We start from the raw sequence: 17,179 nt of genomic DNA, 5'->3' as shown, positions 1-17,179 counted from the left end.
ACCCCTGACCGTTATGGTGTCCTGCCTTTCTATGTAAGAAATATTTATGTATTTTATATATTAAACAATAATGCTAGATTTTCCACAGAATTTACATCATGCATTTAGCAGAACTAACTAACCTTAGTTATTATTGCCACAAAAGAGGTATAGATAAATTACCATAATGGCAAAAAGAAAAACATTCATAAACAGCAGTTTACAAACAAACCTGAAGTTTTTATTTTAAAATGATTGTACTTAAACGTACAGTTACAGGGCTTGAAGGTGGCATGGTGGTTAAGGGCACTGGACTCCCACATAGCTGACTACAGTTCGAGTTCTGGACCTGGTGGCTTGCTTTTTCACTTTCCCTCTCTCTCTCTCCCTCTCTTGCTCTTTCTCTTTCTGGACAAATTAATGTAAATGAATAAATAAACGTAAATATAATAATTATTTTTAAAAATAGACAGTTGTTTATATACATATTTTGAACAATTGTATGTATAAGATTGCTTAGATACATTTGCTTTATATGTTTGATATTTAAAAAAAAATTTTGAGGTATATTTAATTTTTTTTAATAACAGTTTACAGAAGAAAAGCTTGGCCAGGCAGAGAAGACAGAATTGGATGCTCACTTAGAGAACCTCCTTAGCAAAGCTGAATGTACCAAAATATGGACAGAAAAAATAATGAAGCAAACTGAAGTGTTACTGCAGCCAAATCCAAGTAAGAAACTTATCTCTTATCTACTTTAAGTATTGTTAGTGGGTTAAATACTGTTCAGTGGGTTTAATGTTAAAAACTGTAATGACCATTTGAAAATGTAGAATTTTTTAGCTTGGCTTGAGGATATATAGTTAATTTTGTGTGTGTACTTTTGGTGAAGAAGAGGTTATAAACATAAAAACACTTTTCCTGTGTACCCTCTAACAAATTTACAAATAACATTTTTCAGGCCTCTATAGAATCTTCTTGAAGCCTCAATTACAGGGAGTGACTTTGAATTTTAAGAGCCATTGGGGCTGTGAAGATAAATACATTTTCCTTTTTCGTCCAGGGAAGAACTGCCCTCATATTGAGGGAAAGTTACAGAGAAGCTGAAATAGTTACCGATTTTTTGTTTAAGTTTAACATGTTCACATAAATTATTCCATTTGATTTTCAGATTACTCAAATTAATAACCTTGCAAATAAGATGAAAGACTTATCTTCAAAACTAAGGTTTATTCAGTGAAACTCAGAAATAGCATATTTTTCATTTGTTGTTTAAGAGATTTTGGTCTTAGAGTTAGTGCCGTGTGTGGGGCAGGGAGGAAAGAGACAGAGGAAAAAGGAGAAATCACTCCCCGGAGGGATAACCACCCTGCAATCCCTTCTCCTCCATTCTTCTCCTGGGATCTTAGGTACCCATGCACATGCGCCCAGCCTGACTTGCAAGCCACTGGGTCTAGGACTTGAACCATGGTTGGCCATGTAAGGGAGTCCAGCTACATAACCACTACCCCATCTGCTGGCCCCCAGAAGTTAGCATCTTATCCAATGTAGCATTGCTAATTAGAAGTAGAACTTGGACTAGAACCACGTGTATTTACATCTGCAGTTGTTTGACTATGAACTTTACATGTTAAAATGGGAGGACAAAAGCATTCCTTCTTTCTTTCTCTGTCCCCAAGTGTTATTGTGCCCTTGTTGTGAAATGCCATAAGCTTACTTTTAGATACTAACTTAAACTTCAAGTACTATATAAATATTAGTAATTCGGTGCCATTTTAAATAGTAGTGACCTTTTAAAATAAGTCTTTTGCATTTTAAGTTAAGCCCATTGTCTTTGGATACCATATGGTATTATTATCCACTTAAAGCCATTTAAATTTATACCACAGCACTTTTAAAAAGTAGTAGACTTTTTTTTCCTTTTGCTCTTGCTCTGTGCAGAGATCCTCACATATGCAATCTATTGTAAACTTATTTTTTTTCCAGAATAACAAATGAGCTCAGGGGCGGGCAGTTGGTTAAGGGTGCTGGGCTCCCAAACAGCTGATCAAGGTTCAAAACCCAGACCTGGCAGCTTGCTTTCTCACTTTGTCTCTCTCTTTTTCTCTCTCTCACTCTGGTACTCTCTGGTCATATTTAAATAAATAAATAAATAAAAGTTAATTAAAAAATGATTTTATTAATAAAAATAAGCTCATACAGGACTGGTAAACAGAAATATGTATATATCTCTCTACTCTCATTCCTATTATGAAGTGGCAAAAGAATTATTACTGGGTTTTGTTTATGTTGATTATAAAGTTATATAATTTTTTAAAGAATTATTAATTTTATTTTTTTATTATTAATTTTTAATTTTCTGTAGGGCCCACCAGAGAGAGAGAGGGAAAATGACAAAGCAAGCCACTAGGTCTGGGACTCAAACCATGATCATCCATGTGGGAGTCTAGCACCCTAAACACCAGGCCACTTGCTGGCCCCAAGTTATATAAATTTTGAATGGTCAGACCCAACCTTCTTTTTCTTGTAAGCTATTTTCTTTAGTATATGATTTTTCAGAACCTGGAGTTTTCAGAAATATTTTGTGCAGAAATATATATTGCATTACAACAGAATTGCCTGCATATTTTGTTAAGGTTTATTATGACCTACTAGTGACCTATTGAAATGAAATATTTATTAATTAATATATTAAGTGTTTTAGTAACTGAATGAAATCAACATAAGACTCAACCTTAAATGTTTAACCAGATAGGTAAAAAAGTAGTCGATGCCAAGTATCACAGTCAGAGAATGAAATTCTAAAATATAGTTAGTATCTTGTAAATGGTTGTTTCGAAATGACTCATTTTGGTTTTAACTAATTTAAAGGTTTTGAAATTCCTCCTTAAAAATCTCTTCTGATTATGTACCAGAGTCTATCACAAAAGCGAGTATTATTCCAACACACTATTTTATATACCTTTTTTTTTTTGAGAGGTTTTTGCCATAGGGCCCGTGCGCTCACCAGACAGAGAGAGACAGAGAGACAGAAAGCAGGAAATCACCCCTCGGGGGGATGGCCATGCCGCAATCCCTTCTCCTCCATTCTCCTCTCGGGATCTTGGGCACGCACGCACATGCGCCCGGCGTGAGTTTAAGCCACCGGGTCCGGGCCTCGAACCGCGGTCGACTACGTGGGAGTCCAGCGACATAGCCATTACGCTAACTGCTGGTCCCAGTATACCATTTTGACAGCTCCTGAAGTGTTTCTGTTACTGGTTCAGCTCATTTTTTAAATTTCAGTGCACTGTGTGGAACTTTCAGTTATGTAGGAATCTATGTAAGGTGTTTAAAAGGAAACCTATGTGCCTTAGCTTCTTGGAAGTGTGTGGTTAGTTTTAATTTATATTTAATCATTGTATCTGGAAACTTCAACCACTTTTTCCATTCATCTCTGAAATTCCTTGCTCTTGGGTGGTAAAAAACAAAACAAAACAAAACCTAAAGCCAAAGTATCATGTTGGTAACCTGTCCATAGACTTTTCCAAGCCTGGATTGTTCTATTCTTTAAGCTTCTGTACCTATATGTAGACACTAGATAAGAGAAAGAGAGAGCATGTGCTTATGTGGAAGGTGTTCAGGGCGTTATAGGTACTTGTTATCTCCATTTTCTTAGTTGAAATACCTAATTTTGAATTTGTGAACATATATTCAGAGTTTAAAATGCTCAAAATATAGGACAAAGGCAACTACACTAGCTATTTAGAGAATCACTGTCAGTTCTTTTCTGGAACTTAAAAATCCCATAAAAAACTCAATAGTTTCAGCTTTATTTTAAAATGTGTTGGTGCCAAGATATTTTATCACATTTCTAGAATTTCAGTTTCTTAGAATTGTATAATACTGTAACATAAAAAATTATATATTAAAAAATATATTTGAATGAATGGTAATTTCATATTTAAGAAGTGGTAAATGGCCGATAGGGAGCAAAACAGTCTTTTTAAAACTTTGCTTTCTGAAATAACTGATACTTTTAATCTTTCTTATAGATGCCAGGATAGAAGAATTTGTTTATGAGAAGCTGGATAGAAAAGCTCCAAGTCGCGTAAACAACCCAGAACTTTTGGGACAATACATGATTGATGCAGGGACTGAGTTTGGTCCAGGAACAGCTTATGGTAAGTGAAATGCTGATAAGGAGTGTCTTTCTTTTTAGATTTTTACTACTTAGAGATCTCATTGACGTAGTAGTAGAATCAGTTTAACTTTGAATTTATTATGTTAAATTTTTGGGTGAGATGAGAAAGTATGTATAGTTCAGTTTAATATACCTCAGGATATATTTAGATAATTCCCATCTTTTTTAGTTCTAGGAAGGTAAATAGACTTTTCAATGTATTCCCATTGATCTTAAAACACTGCTGTTGTAATAGGTCTCGTGATATATTACAGTTATTGTTTATATATGTCTCCTTTTTTATTTTGAGAGAGAAGTTTTTGCCATGGGGAATATGTACTTGCTGGAGAGAAAGAAAGCAATCACCGCCCAGGGGGAATGTCCACACTGCTGTCCCTTCTCCATTCTCCCCTTGGGATCTTGGTACACATGTACACATGCCCAGCGTGAGTGTCACATTGCCGGATCTGGGACACAAATAGCACCCTACTACATGGGAGTACAGTGACATAACCATTACGCCGTCTGCTGGTCTCCCTACTTAAACTTTTTTTGACATTCTTGAGAGCTTACTTTATATTAAACATATAGGGCACATAGTAAGTGCTTGAACAAATCACTAGTGCTTTTGTTATAAATTTGTAGTATCATAACCAAAAATAATATTAACCGTGGTTATTTCTGGATGTTTGGATTACATTTTATTTTTATTTTCTACTTGGTCGTCAAGAAAGTCATGATACATTTTTGCTTAGAAAACCATAGAAAAATGTCTTGACTTCCCAAATGACCTAATACTTACATATTTTAAATTTTATGTGATTGCATTTTATTTGTTTCAATACTGTGTTGAGTTTTTTGTTTTTTGTTTTTTGTTTTTGAGAGGTTTTTGCTATAGGGTGTGTGCACTCCCCAGACAGACAGAGAGACAGAAAGCGAGAAATCACCTCCCAAGGGGGATGGCCACGCTGCAGTCCCTTCTCCTCCATTCTCCTCTCGGGATCTTGGGCACACACGCATGTGTGCCCAGCATGAGTTTTAAGCCACTGGGTCCAGGACACGAACTATGGTTGACTACATGGGAGTCCAGCGACATAGCCATTACACTAACTACTGGTCCCTGTATTGAGTTTTTTATTGTACAACTCCAAGCTTGTATGTCTTTATTGTCATTCAGATCTAATTTTCTTATAGCATGATTCAGGTATCTTTTGCTTCTATCTCCATTTTTCATGGCTGGTAATTTAGTAAGACTTATGCAAGAAATTGGCCCTTATTTGGATATGAAATGGCAAGTAAATTAAATGACTTTCCGCAGATAGCTCTGACCTATGAAATAGCTCATAAATCATGAGATTCAATGCATTTAAAGTTTTTGTAATCTTCGTGTCAGAAGAAAGTAAATATAGTGACATTAACATATGCACTTGTTTTTCAGATGTTTAACTTTGAAACGTTTATAAATTCTTGAAAATCGAATTCTTTCAGAAGTCTCAAAATGCTTAAAATTTAATAAAAATTTAAAATTATTTTAAAATTTTAGCTGGTAATTTTTAGAAAAACTTTACACATTAAACAGATGTTTTATTGTCCCCTTGTGTCAGGCTCAGTTAGTTACTGGGATCATAAAGATATATGGAGACTTCCTATCTTAATCAAGCCTGAAGCTTAATGGAGTTTGATTATTAGAATGGGTCTAGATTTTCCTTTTTAAATCTGCATAATCTATTTACACTTCTAGTAATTCTAGTGACCACCTGGATTATTGACATTGATGTTTGTGAACCTATTGTTAGTGATTGTTAATAGCTAAAAATCGAATATTCTAAGTATCAGGCTAAGCACTATACAGTATGTTTATATTTATGTGTCATTTCAGCAAATCCTCACTTACATCCTCCTATAATGTAAATTCTCTTATGTCTGTTTTAAAGACAAGGAAACTGAGGCTTGGAGAAGTTAAATAATTCATAGAGGATCACATAGGTGGTAATTCAAAGGCAGGTCTGTCTGTATCCAGAGGCAGCTCTTAAGCACTGTGCTGTTACTACTTTCTTACTGATCAGATCTACTCTCAATCTAGTGTGAAGGAATTAAGCTCCACAGAGCTAAAGGTTATTAGAAGTAAAACTGAGAGAAGAACTCTGGTTTTGGGTTCCTCTTCTTTCTACTCTACTTCCTACCTATACTTTTCCACTGTACTTGACTTATTTAAATATTAGTGTTTATGTATTATAAGAACTTTTAACCTACATATAAACTTTTATTTAAACTTAAGACATATGTATAATTATAGAAACAGGAAACAAATTGTTACTTAATCTACATACTAAAATATTATAAGCATTACACTTTTTAAAAATTTTTAAGAGGGACCAGCAGTTGGCGTAATGGCTATGTCACTGGACTCCTATGTAGTCGACTGCAGTTCGAGTACCAGACCCAGTGGCATAAAACTCACGCCAGGTGAATGAGCACACATGCCCAAGATCCCAGGAGGAGAAGGGATTGCGGTGTGACCATCCCCCCAGGGGGTGATTTCTCGCTTTCTGTCTCTCTGTGTCTGTCTATCTTTTTGGCGAGCCCACGCACCCTATAGCAAAAACCTCTCTCAAAAAAAATTTTTTTTAAGAATTATCTTATCTATTTATTTTTTAATTTGCTATAGGCGTTCACCAGAGAGAGAGAAGGTGAGAAAGAAAGAGAAAAAGTGAGGAAGAAAACCACTAGGTCCGAGACTTGAACCATAATCAGCCATGTGGGAGTCCAGTACCTTAACCGCCATGCCACCTGCTGATCTCGGCATTACAGTATTACAAATATGACTATATTCTTTGAACGTGGCTGTAAATATTGTGCCATCCCCAAAGGGTCAACCATGTGGGAGTCCAGGGCCTGAACCACTTTGCCACCTGTTGGTCTAATATTTATAATCTTAAATTTACATTTAAAATAAAAGTACCTTAATTATAGTTCATTCTATTTGATTTTACATAAATGAACAAGTGACAGCTAACTTGTAAGCAAATCAAACTGCTAATTTATCTATACATGATTTTATTTTCTGTCATTACCAACAATGGTTTAAAAAAAAGAAAACTTTTTTTCTTTTGCAGGTAGTGCCCTTATTAAATGTGGAGAAACACAGAAACGAATTGGATCAGCAGACAGAGAGCTTATTCAAACATCAGCCTTAAATTTTCTTACTCCTTTAAGAAACTTTATAGAAGGAGATTACAAAACAATTGCAGTGAGTTGAAAAAATTCCCTTTTTTAGTAAAATAATTTAGATATATACTTGCAGTTTTTAATAAGTAAATATCTTTTTAATAAGTGTTTAGATATAGATTTAAAAATTTAAGTGACTTCGTTAGGTGCATGTTCACCAGAACACAAAACTAAACTATTAATAAAATAAAGAACTATTGATGGTATTGACTTAATTTGTGTGTCCCACAGTGTTACTAAAATGCCTGTATCTATTCTTATTCATTACCAGCAGTAAAATCTATAGGGTGGTTTCTAAGATGATCTCCATGGTACAGCCATGTGATTTATTCATTTAAACTGAGAGCTAGAAACCTAATTATTGGAAGGTATGTTCCTGGCCTTTATACTTAATGTCTTTATACCCAGAAGTATAATTATCTTCTTTTCATATTGTTATTTTTTAATTCCAGAAGTATAAGAAATAAACATTTTATCACTTTTTTTTCAAACCTAATTATTAATCTGTATTTTTTAGTTTAACTCATTTTGTTAGTGTTGGAGAGTGAAAATCTACATTCTTTTCCCCTAAGTTTTTTAGCAAGGCTGCTCTTTATTGTAAATACACCCACAAACTTTAATTTGTGGCGTTCTCATTTTCAGGTATCATAGAATTATTCAGTATGTTTATAATAAACTAACCTTTATATAAACAAGTATTTGGGCTGAGACAGAAGAACCATCAAGTTAAAACACGATTGAAAAGATACTAGCTTGTCAACAAGTAGGATGAAGTCTAAGAATTTATAAAGCAAACTTGAATTATAATGAACTTTCCTATTATACAGAAGCTTGATGTTCTCATGAAATAGTCCAAGATGCTATACTAATAATAATTCATTATCCATTCTATAATTTGAAACTCCGTTTTGGAGTAGCTGAGTTGTATTCGGTGCTCTGATGCTTTTAGAGCAGCCTCCCCATCATTGGGTTAGGTCACAGAGGGCATTGAGGAGACCTGCACTAGGCCCATGACTCCTTCACCATATGCACTATGGATAGTCTGTAACAGGGTTTCTCAACCTGGCCATTGCTGACATTGGGCCAAATAATTCTTTGCTGTGAGAGTTGTATTACACTGTCAGATGTTTAGCAGCAGCTCTGGCTTCTATCCAGTAGATGCCAGTAACATCCTTTCCCCGGTTGTGACAACCAAAATGATATTGCCAGATGTTTCTCGAGGGGCAAACTGGTAAAATATCAAAGCTAACATTGCTTTGTTACTACTAACACCTGCCATCCTTTACAGATTTCCCAGACCTCTAGAATGTCTTGATCATTTTAAAAACGAAAACAATTTTAAAAGAAAGTATGGGAAGTCAGACCTCTAAGTAGTCATTTTGTAGCCAATTTTGTAATAGTAGATCTTTGTTTATCAAATAATACATATATTTAATGGAGGATAATAGTTTAAATGTGTATACTTTCCCAGGATTTTAGCATCTTTAGCTTTTACTTTTTCTTTTCTATGTTTATAGAAAGAAAGGAAACTATTGCAAAATAAGAGACTGGATTTGGATGCTGCAAAAACCAGACTAAAAAAGGCAAAAGCTGCAGAAACTAGAAATTCAGTAAGTAGTGTTTTTTAATAAACACTTTATGTTTATAAGGTTTGTAAGATATTTTACTAATATGCCATGCAAGACACAGCCTGTCATAAAGACTAGAATATGATTTAAGTTCTCGTTTTTGTATTTTTTAAACAACTTTAACAGAACTTAGTGCATCTATATCCGTGCAGAGTAGTCATACAGAGAGGTGGTGCTCGGCAATACAGCTGTTGTTAAAAAATAAAATTTAGGATAGGTCTTAAAGCTATGCCATGTTCTTTACCTTCAGTGATGATAGGAAGTATACTTTTGGAGATGGATTTATCATGTTCAGAAATAAACATAGACAGTAATTAAGATGAGACTGAACCAAGCTCAAGAATACTTTGTACTTAAAAATTGGATGAGTTTCCGTTCCACATTATGACTCGAATTGACTAAAGGAATAGTCATCCAAGAATTGTTTCACAACCATACACGGCAGCATGGACTGCCAAGTATCTATTCTGAAGGGGTGGGGATGGAAACCCATTTGGATAATTAAGTTATGGTATATTTTTCAGAACATCAACTTCAGAATAGTCTTTTAAAAATGACTAGGTATGTATTAGACATAATAATTCTATGATTTTATGTAAAACTTACTTAAAAGGTTTTATTTACAAGCTTTTTAGTTATTCTAATAGTTATATTGTCTGTGTTTCCATTCCAAAGTTTGAAAAGATTGATCTGATTTGAATCAGAACACTTTTGAGATAGTACAGTATAAACAAGTTTGAATTTCTTAGAGGAAGCTGACAAGTTGATATTAATTTGAGCTAAGGATATGTTTTGTTAAGAGGCTTGACATCCCACCGCGTCTGTTTCCTACTCTCCACCACTGCCACCATTAAAAATCACTGCCTTAGAGAGTGTTAGTACAGTGCTGGTGGAAGTCTTGTAGCCTCTTGTTTGGGGGAAGAAAGGTTGCGAATTGGTTTAGAAAGAAATTTAAAACTCGCAACTTGGTCTTTTTTTTTTTTTTTTTTCATTTGCTAAAGTGCTTCTGATCTCACCGCAGGTGAGTGGGGGTGGCAAGAGCATCCCCCATGGGGGCATGGTCACACCACAGTCCCTTCTTCTCCATTAATCCCTCCTTTTGAGATTTTGGGCACACACACATATACCCAACATGTTTTTCCAAGTCGCTGAATCTGGGTCTAAGGGCCTGGTCAGCCAAGTGGGATCCAACCACCTTAGCCCACCAGGCCACGGGCCGACCCCAGTGATGATGTCTTATGATATTACCCCAACATCCTGTATAAATAGAATAAGTTATTTTTTTTATAGGACTCCCCTTCTGGAGATTACATACTAGCTTCTGCTGCTAGAGAAGATCCATCTTTGTTAAGACATTAATTCCAAATTCATCAATATTTTCATTTCACAGTTTCTCATGACATCATCAAGAACAACATAACTACCCTAAACAGACTCCACAGAGTCAAAACTTTGAAAATGACACTGTAGATGGCAAAAGACTCTAGATTAGTTTATAGTTTCTAGTTGCTAGAGATAAATTTATATATTAACATTTAAATTAGTTTTAAGTACTGATTTCATAATCGGGGGGAAAAAAGATCAGGATCATTTGGAAATGTTTGAACTGAAATAGAATTTCTCAACTCACAGTGCCTACAGATTTACCCACTGGTGATCATGTAGTACAAATACTGTTGTCAGGTTTCAGAACACAACTATACCAAACACTGCTAGAGGATAATGATAGTCTGCTTTTTTTTTTTTTTAATTTAAACCTGGAAAGATAACAGGAAACACATAGATTTATCATTAAACAAAGTCCTTTGATTATTCTAAATTATTTTACCACTGTGTTAAAATGTATAAAAACTAAATATAGGGAACCAGCAGTTAGCGTAATGGCTATGTCGCTGGACCTCCCATGTAGTTGACTGCAGTTCGTGTCCCGGACCCGGTGGCTTAAAACTCACGCCGGGCGCGTGTGCATGTGTGCCCAAGATGATCCCGAGAGGAAAATGGAGGAGAAGGGATTGCGGCGTGGCCATCCCCCCTGGGGGGTGATTTCTCTCTTTGTCTCTATGTCTCTGAGTGTCTGGCGAGCGCATGCCCCCTATAGCAAAAAATCTCTGCAAAAAAAAAAAACAAAAAAACTAAATATAATAAATTTTGAGAGATGGGTTTTTTGACATCTAGAAAAAAAACTTTGCTATTTTTCTGTGCTTTTTTTTTTTTTTTTTTTCTTTTTTTGAGGATGCTGTGCTCACTGGAAAGAGACAGAAAGAAAGAAAGTACACCCCACCATGGGAAATAGTTACGCTGCAATCCCTTCTCCTTCATCTCTCCTTTCAGGATTTTGGACACATAATCACCCACTCACGAAAGAGTTTCTCAAGCTGCCAGGTCTGGGATTCAAACCATGAGTTGGGCCATATGGGATCCATCCACCTTAAACACCACTCTAAATGTTGGCACTGTGCTGTGTATTTTTGAAGACACAATTTTTCCCATAGAAATTCATGTTTTAAAATTAAAATGAAAGTTCATACAAATGACTTCATTCAGCAATTTCATATATACACATTCTTTTAGATTTTCTATATTACATAAATTAAAATTTAACTGTAGCCACATATTAAAAATATTAGTCTACATAAAAATTCACATTTCCTTATTTTAGGAATAAGGAAACCCACTCATTTTCTTCAAATTTTATAGCAGTAAATCTGAGATTACTTTGGAAACAAAAAGTCTTCTTAATTTAAAGCCTTGAGGCATACCTATGTATGGTGATCCTTTTTCCCTTCCATATTTCTCTTCTGTGTATGTGAAAAATAAAGACAAATAGAAACCACCGGGGGCCAGCAGGTCCTGGTTTAGTGATTAAGGTGCTGGACTCCTACATAGTTCACCATGGTTCAAATCCCAGACCCGGTGGCTTGAAACTCATACTGGGCAAGCCTGTGTGTGTGCCCAGAATCCCAAGAGGAGAATGAGGAAGAAGAGACTGCAGCATGGCCATCTCCCCTTAGGGGGAGCTGATTTCTCTCTGTCTCTGTCTCTCCAGTGAGTACATGCACCTTGTAGCAAAAATTTCTCTCCAGAGCAAAAGAAAGTGCTAGAAGTTTGGGCTTGCTCTTCTTTTTTCTTTCTTAGACAACATTTTCTAGTTCCTAGTTAGCAGACTTTCATTGATTTCACTTCTTTGTAAATTTCTTTGGATTAATTGTTTTGTGAATAGTTACTCATCTACTAGTAAGGCTTGGGACCTTTGCATATCAGCAGTCTTTTTGAAAAGCATATACTAGTTTCTTCTGACCTCTTTAAATTCTGTACTTATCAAATGTTTATTTGGTTCAAGATGCTCTACTCAAGAAAAGTTCGTAGATAAATAATCCAAAAATCTCTGCTGCCCTCAGACCACAATCTAGTATAGTAGAATAAAGTTTTTAATGATTGAGCCCTATAAGTAAAAATTTCTACTTGTATCTAATACTGCTATATTACTCACTTCCATTCATTAGTTAGCATGTTGAAGAATAGCAAAGCAACATCAAAGCCATTTCTCAAAAATATAAGAGCTGAGTAGAAAAGAAAAAAACCTATTTTAATGTTTCACAATGAACAAAAATAGAGTTTTGAAAATATTAATAGTTCATATATATGGTAAAATTTAGATAAGAGGAACAAGGACAGAATATAACTGATACACTTAATTATAAAGCATCTACATTTATTAACCTAATCATAGTCTAATATAATTTTTTTTTAATTATTTTAGGGTTTTGTTAATGGGAGGGAAAAAAATCCCTCCAGTATTTCAGAAGTTTAGACCTCTGTTACTTTTGAGCATTCAGATTTGATGGAAATTATTTCTTCAAGAAACATTATATAGTACATGTCCCTCTAGCCACTTAAGCATTTCCACAGTGATCTAAATCTTTATAAATTCAATAAATTTATTGTTCCTTTCTATAACCTTAACTTTATATGTATACATATCTGAATTAAAAGTTTTAATATAAGTGTTGACATGCCTCCCATATTTCCTCAAGGTATGCTGGCTAAGACCTGGCTAAGGTTGACTGAAAGAGAATGGGGTTGAAAGCATCATAAATTCATAACAAAATGATCTTCGAGTAGGTAGGCAGGCAGAATAGCTTTTAGATAACTGGCAGTTTTCAATGATGCATTTTCCCTAAATAATTCTAATTTAAACTCAAGATTCACCCATATTTTTTGTTTTAAAAAAGTGAATCTTTGGGAAAAAAATGACTAGATGCCATTATATGAAATTTTCGTAAAACGATCAATATAGCCAGGGTTCTTTTAAGTTGGAAAAAACATTTAGTCAGCCCTTTTAATGCTTGTTTAGCGTGTTCTTTATTGTACAGAAGTAACTTGTTTCACTGTGTTGATCGGTATAATATGTTCTTTGTCTCTTACCTATGCACATAAGCAACTAAACTCAGCACGCCTTGAAGGAGATAACATTATGGTAAATTTCTCTTACATGCTCAACTTCCTGCATGTAAAATGGCTGAAGGTTTGTTGGCCTACTGTGTTTTCTACATCTTGAATAAAGTGCCTTCTCTTGCTATTAGCAGCATGTAAAAATCTAATAAGAGTTGAAGCCATGCATTCATTATGTCTAAAAAAAAAAATTATATATATATATATAAAGGAAAAACACTAGCTGAACTGATACTGGAAATTGAAAAGAATTTGTGTGTTATAATTGCCAAATATATTGGTTATGCCAAATACAGATTTTAGAATCTGAATTTATACATGATAACCTTTCTATAACTAGTAAAAGATGCTGATTTAAGCTAGAACTTCATAACTTTACTTTTTCAAAGAAAATTAACAAAATTTACTTAGAGAAAGGAGTAAGTTATACATACTGACTTTGCTTCTCAGTAGCTTCAACATTTTTTTTACCCACACTCAACATAGAATCGATTTCTTCTGCCATTCCAGGTCACTGCTAGTGAATGTGCATGCTCACCAGAGAGAGAGCCCAGTCTACCCCCCAATGCAATCCTTTCTTTTTTTCTTTTTTTTCTTCCCGTCAAGATTATGGGCATGCATGCACACTCTCCAGTGTCACCAGGTGTATTTTTCAAACTGCCTGGAACTACTGTCACCCATGTGGGATCAGGCTTTCTATGCACAGCGCTTAACTGTTGTGCTACAGGGCTGGTCTAGAATTGTTTTGTTTTATACATGGTATCCAATATGTATATATTGAGGTCAATTTGAGGAAACGATTGAGATAATACAAGTTATCCCTTTAATAAAATAGAAAGTTATAAGATCTCAGCATTGCCAGGTTTTTTGTACATTAGCCAATACACATATAATAGAGCATTTGGCATTATACTCATGGCTACATTACTTCCACTAGACTGCTTTTATTCCATTAGCACTGAACTAAAAGCAGGGAAAATATTTGTATAATAGGAAAGATTATTGTACAGACTATGTAAAGTGTATCTGTGGGTGTTGTAGGGATTTTAAAACAATAGTTGTTGAAGCCCTGGCTTAAATTAGGGCTTTCCTTGGATAGCAAGAGAATGCATTCATATGTTTCCATTGTCCTATCTATAAGTAAATGAGAAGTATGAGGATATTTCAGTCATTGCTAATGTAGTATATAAATCATGGGTTTTGTCTGAAGTAAAAATATCCTCCTAAATGGGTATTAATAGTAGGACTTTGTTTCATTTATTAAGCATTTATTTCACTAGTAATGTATCTACTTATAATAAGATACATTTCACACTAGTAATTTTAAGTGGATTATACCTCTCAAGTTTCTTGTTCCCCTAAAAAAAATGCTTTATCAGTATTCAGTGTCATTTATCCTTGATTTATTTTTATTTTCTAAAATTTATACCTAAATGAGAAATTAGGAGTCATTTAGTCCAGACCTCTCATTTTACAGATGAGAAAACTGAGAAACTAAGAGAAGAGGTCAGTTTGGGGGGAACTGTTATTCTTAGTAATTTATAGAATTAGCGTGAGATTTAAAAGTTGGTAATACTCATAAAGGGCATACTTTCACAGTATGTTAAACTATACTGATTTAGTTACTACTGTGTTTAATCTGTTAATATGATTCTGGAAACAAAGAGTATGCCATTTGAATTAAAATATTTATACTTTTCTATAATAAGTTGTAGAAAATGTTAAATTCCAACTTTCTTTCATGATCTATATTTTTCTCTGATTTTTAATGCTGGCTAGATTTGGGCAGAGGAAGTGACAAAAGTAAGTAAATTATTAAAATACAGAATTATGAAACAAGAATATAGTTGTCATTCATTCAGTAAATATGTCCTGGGCAACAACCATTGGGTCAGCCACGGTCTATGTTACTATAGCTTATAAAAATCTGTAAATTACAGAAATGTTCAGGTCTGTTTGGCCAATAGCAGCTCCACAGAGTGGTAGAACAGTGCTGCACATGTGGTTTACATACACCCTGATAAATCTTAGTTACCTGTCAGATTAAGTATTAATTTTATGGTATGTGCCTTGGCTAGAAAACAGTCGAAATACTTGCTTTATTCTTTAACAATTAAAAAAAAAAAATTCCAAGGGGTACATGCACTTCTTGGAGAGAGAAATAAAGAGGGAAAGCAAGAAAGTACCCCCATGGGGATTAGTCATGCCACACCCTTCTCCTCTATTTCTCCCTCTTTTCAGAATGTTGGGCATGCATGTTTATGTGTCCAGCATGTTTTTCAAGCCACCAGATTTGGAACTCAAACCATATTGTTTGTCTTCTGGGATCCAGCCACCTTAATCACCAGGCCTTGGACCAGCCTGACAATTATTTTTTTAATGATAATTTCTTAAATGTATAATACAGTTAACACTGTGTCCTGTAACATCAGAGAATTATATATATCATATGTCACACAAGAGTTTTTCCATTAACTTAAACTTGTTCTTTCCAGCTCCAAATCTAACTTTTTTCAGCCACTGTAGTTGAAAATATCAGTTAAAATAATCTATAACAGCCATACTTTTATAAATAGGATAGCAAATATTTAATTATGTTTACATTTAAGGTCATTTTATAAATGTCTATTATTGTACTGTGTAATAGTTGGATCTGTTATTTATTTTGCAAGTGTGTTGTCTCCTCCCTCAGCGTTAGACTGTTACTTCTGGAAGCTGACCGTATGATTGCTGTAGTCCCTATGCCTGTATTACTATTTCTCGTCTTCCCTGGGATAGGAAATCAAGTAAATTAAATAGAAATTTAAGAAATAAAGTTACAACTTTAGTGCAGATTTATTTCAACTGCCATTTTAGGTCTTCAGAAACATTTTTCATTTACTCCTCATGATCAGGCCTATCAGATCTGACCTCCAGATGAGGATGATGCTGGGGATTGAGGGCAAGTAATGATTGTGACCCCTGGCTATAAATAGTTTTAAAAACTCTTAACTTTTTTATTTTTTGACTTTGTAGGATTGCTGATTATACAGTCTGTTTCATTAATAAAGTTACAGAGCTATTGATTCTTTGGCTTAGAAATCCACTGTGCAGTCTTGTGCTCTCATTTCCCTTGGTGGCATCTATTCAACTTAGTTATGGTTCCACCCTGGCTTCTGAATTCTTCTGGAATCTCTTAACATGAAAAGAGGGCAGAGCAACATAGAGGATTTATTTTTCGATAAGAAAATCAAGTATTGGGGGCAGCAGGGTGGCGTGGTGGTTAAGAGCGTTGGACCTCCCACATGGTTGACTGGTTCAAGTCCCGGACTTGGCGGCTTGCTTTCTCTTTCCTGCTCTTTCTCTCTCTCTCTCTCATTCTGTCCCTCTCTGGTCAAATTAATTTTTAAAAATACATAAATTTTAAAACTGTATCTCTGGAATATTTTAAGATATAAGCCTATATAAAAAGTAGGTAACACCCACCAAAATTGTCATAGTAAATGCCTCACAAGCATGACCAAAATTTTTGGTGTGTAAATAGCCAGTCCTGATATAGACCAACAAGTTCTTGCCATTTTTCCCAGTAATATCCTAAAGGAACTCTTTTGATTTACCTAGCCTATGTTATGCTATCATACAGTCTAGATCAGTTAGTCTAGTAACAAAGTTAGTCTAGTGACAAAGACATTCCACGGTAGAAATTCTTTTCCATAGAATTCTGCATCTTAATAGTACATTAAATCAGGGA

The 17,179-nt window shown here is 34.7% G+C and overlaps 1 protein-coding gene across 4 annotated transcripts in view; it reads left to right on the top strand.

Moving 5' to 3' along the window:
• Nucleotides 1-553: 553 nt before the first annotated feature.
• SH3GLB1 (SH3 domain containing GRB2 like, endophilin B1) overlaps nucleotides 554-17,179 on the top strand; it is a 26,715-nt gene continuing 10,089 nt past the window's right edge. Inside the window, exons 1-6 of one of the 4 annotated variants that reach the window (XM_027768759.1) lie at nucleotides 554-711; nucleotides 4,014-4,142; nucleotides 7,258-7,391; nucleotides 8,887-8,979; nucleotides 13,436-13,474; nucleotides 15,229-15,252. In XM_027768759.1, the coding sequence (XP_027624560.1) occupies nucleotides 675-711; nucleotides 4,014-4,142; nucleotides 7,258-7,391; nucleotides 8,887-8,979; nucleotides 13,436-13,474; nucleotides 15,229-15,252 (456 nt within the window). In that variant the 5' untranslated portion in view covers nucleotides 554-674. Of the gene's footprint in view, nucleotides 712-4,013; nucleotides 4,143-7,257; nucleotides 7,392-8,886; nucleotides 8,980-13,435; nucleotides 13,523-15,228; nucleotides 15,253-17,179 lie in introns of all 4 variants that reach the window. The other 3 variants (XM_027768758.1, XM_027768760.1, XM_027768761.1) reach the window with 3 other exon arrangements.

Source organism: Tupaia chinensis, unplaced genomic scaffold, assembly GCF_000334495.1.
Source record: "Tupaia chinensis unplaced genomic scaffold, TupChi_1.0 Scaffold147417_1, whole genome shotgun sequence".
NCBI lineage: Eukaryota > Metazoa > Chordata > Mammalia > Scandentia > Tupaiidae > Tupaia > Tupaia belangeri.
The sequence above is the reverse complement of the archived record's forward strand: the minus strand, read 5'-3'. Positions and strand labels throughout refer to the sequence as shown.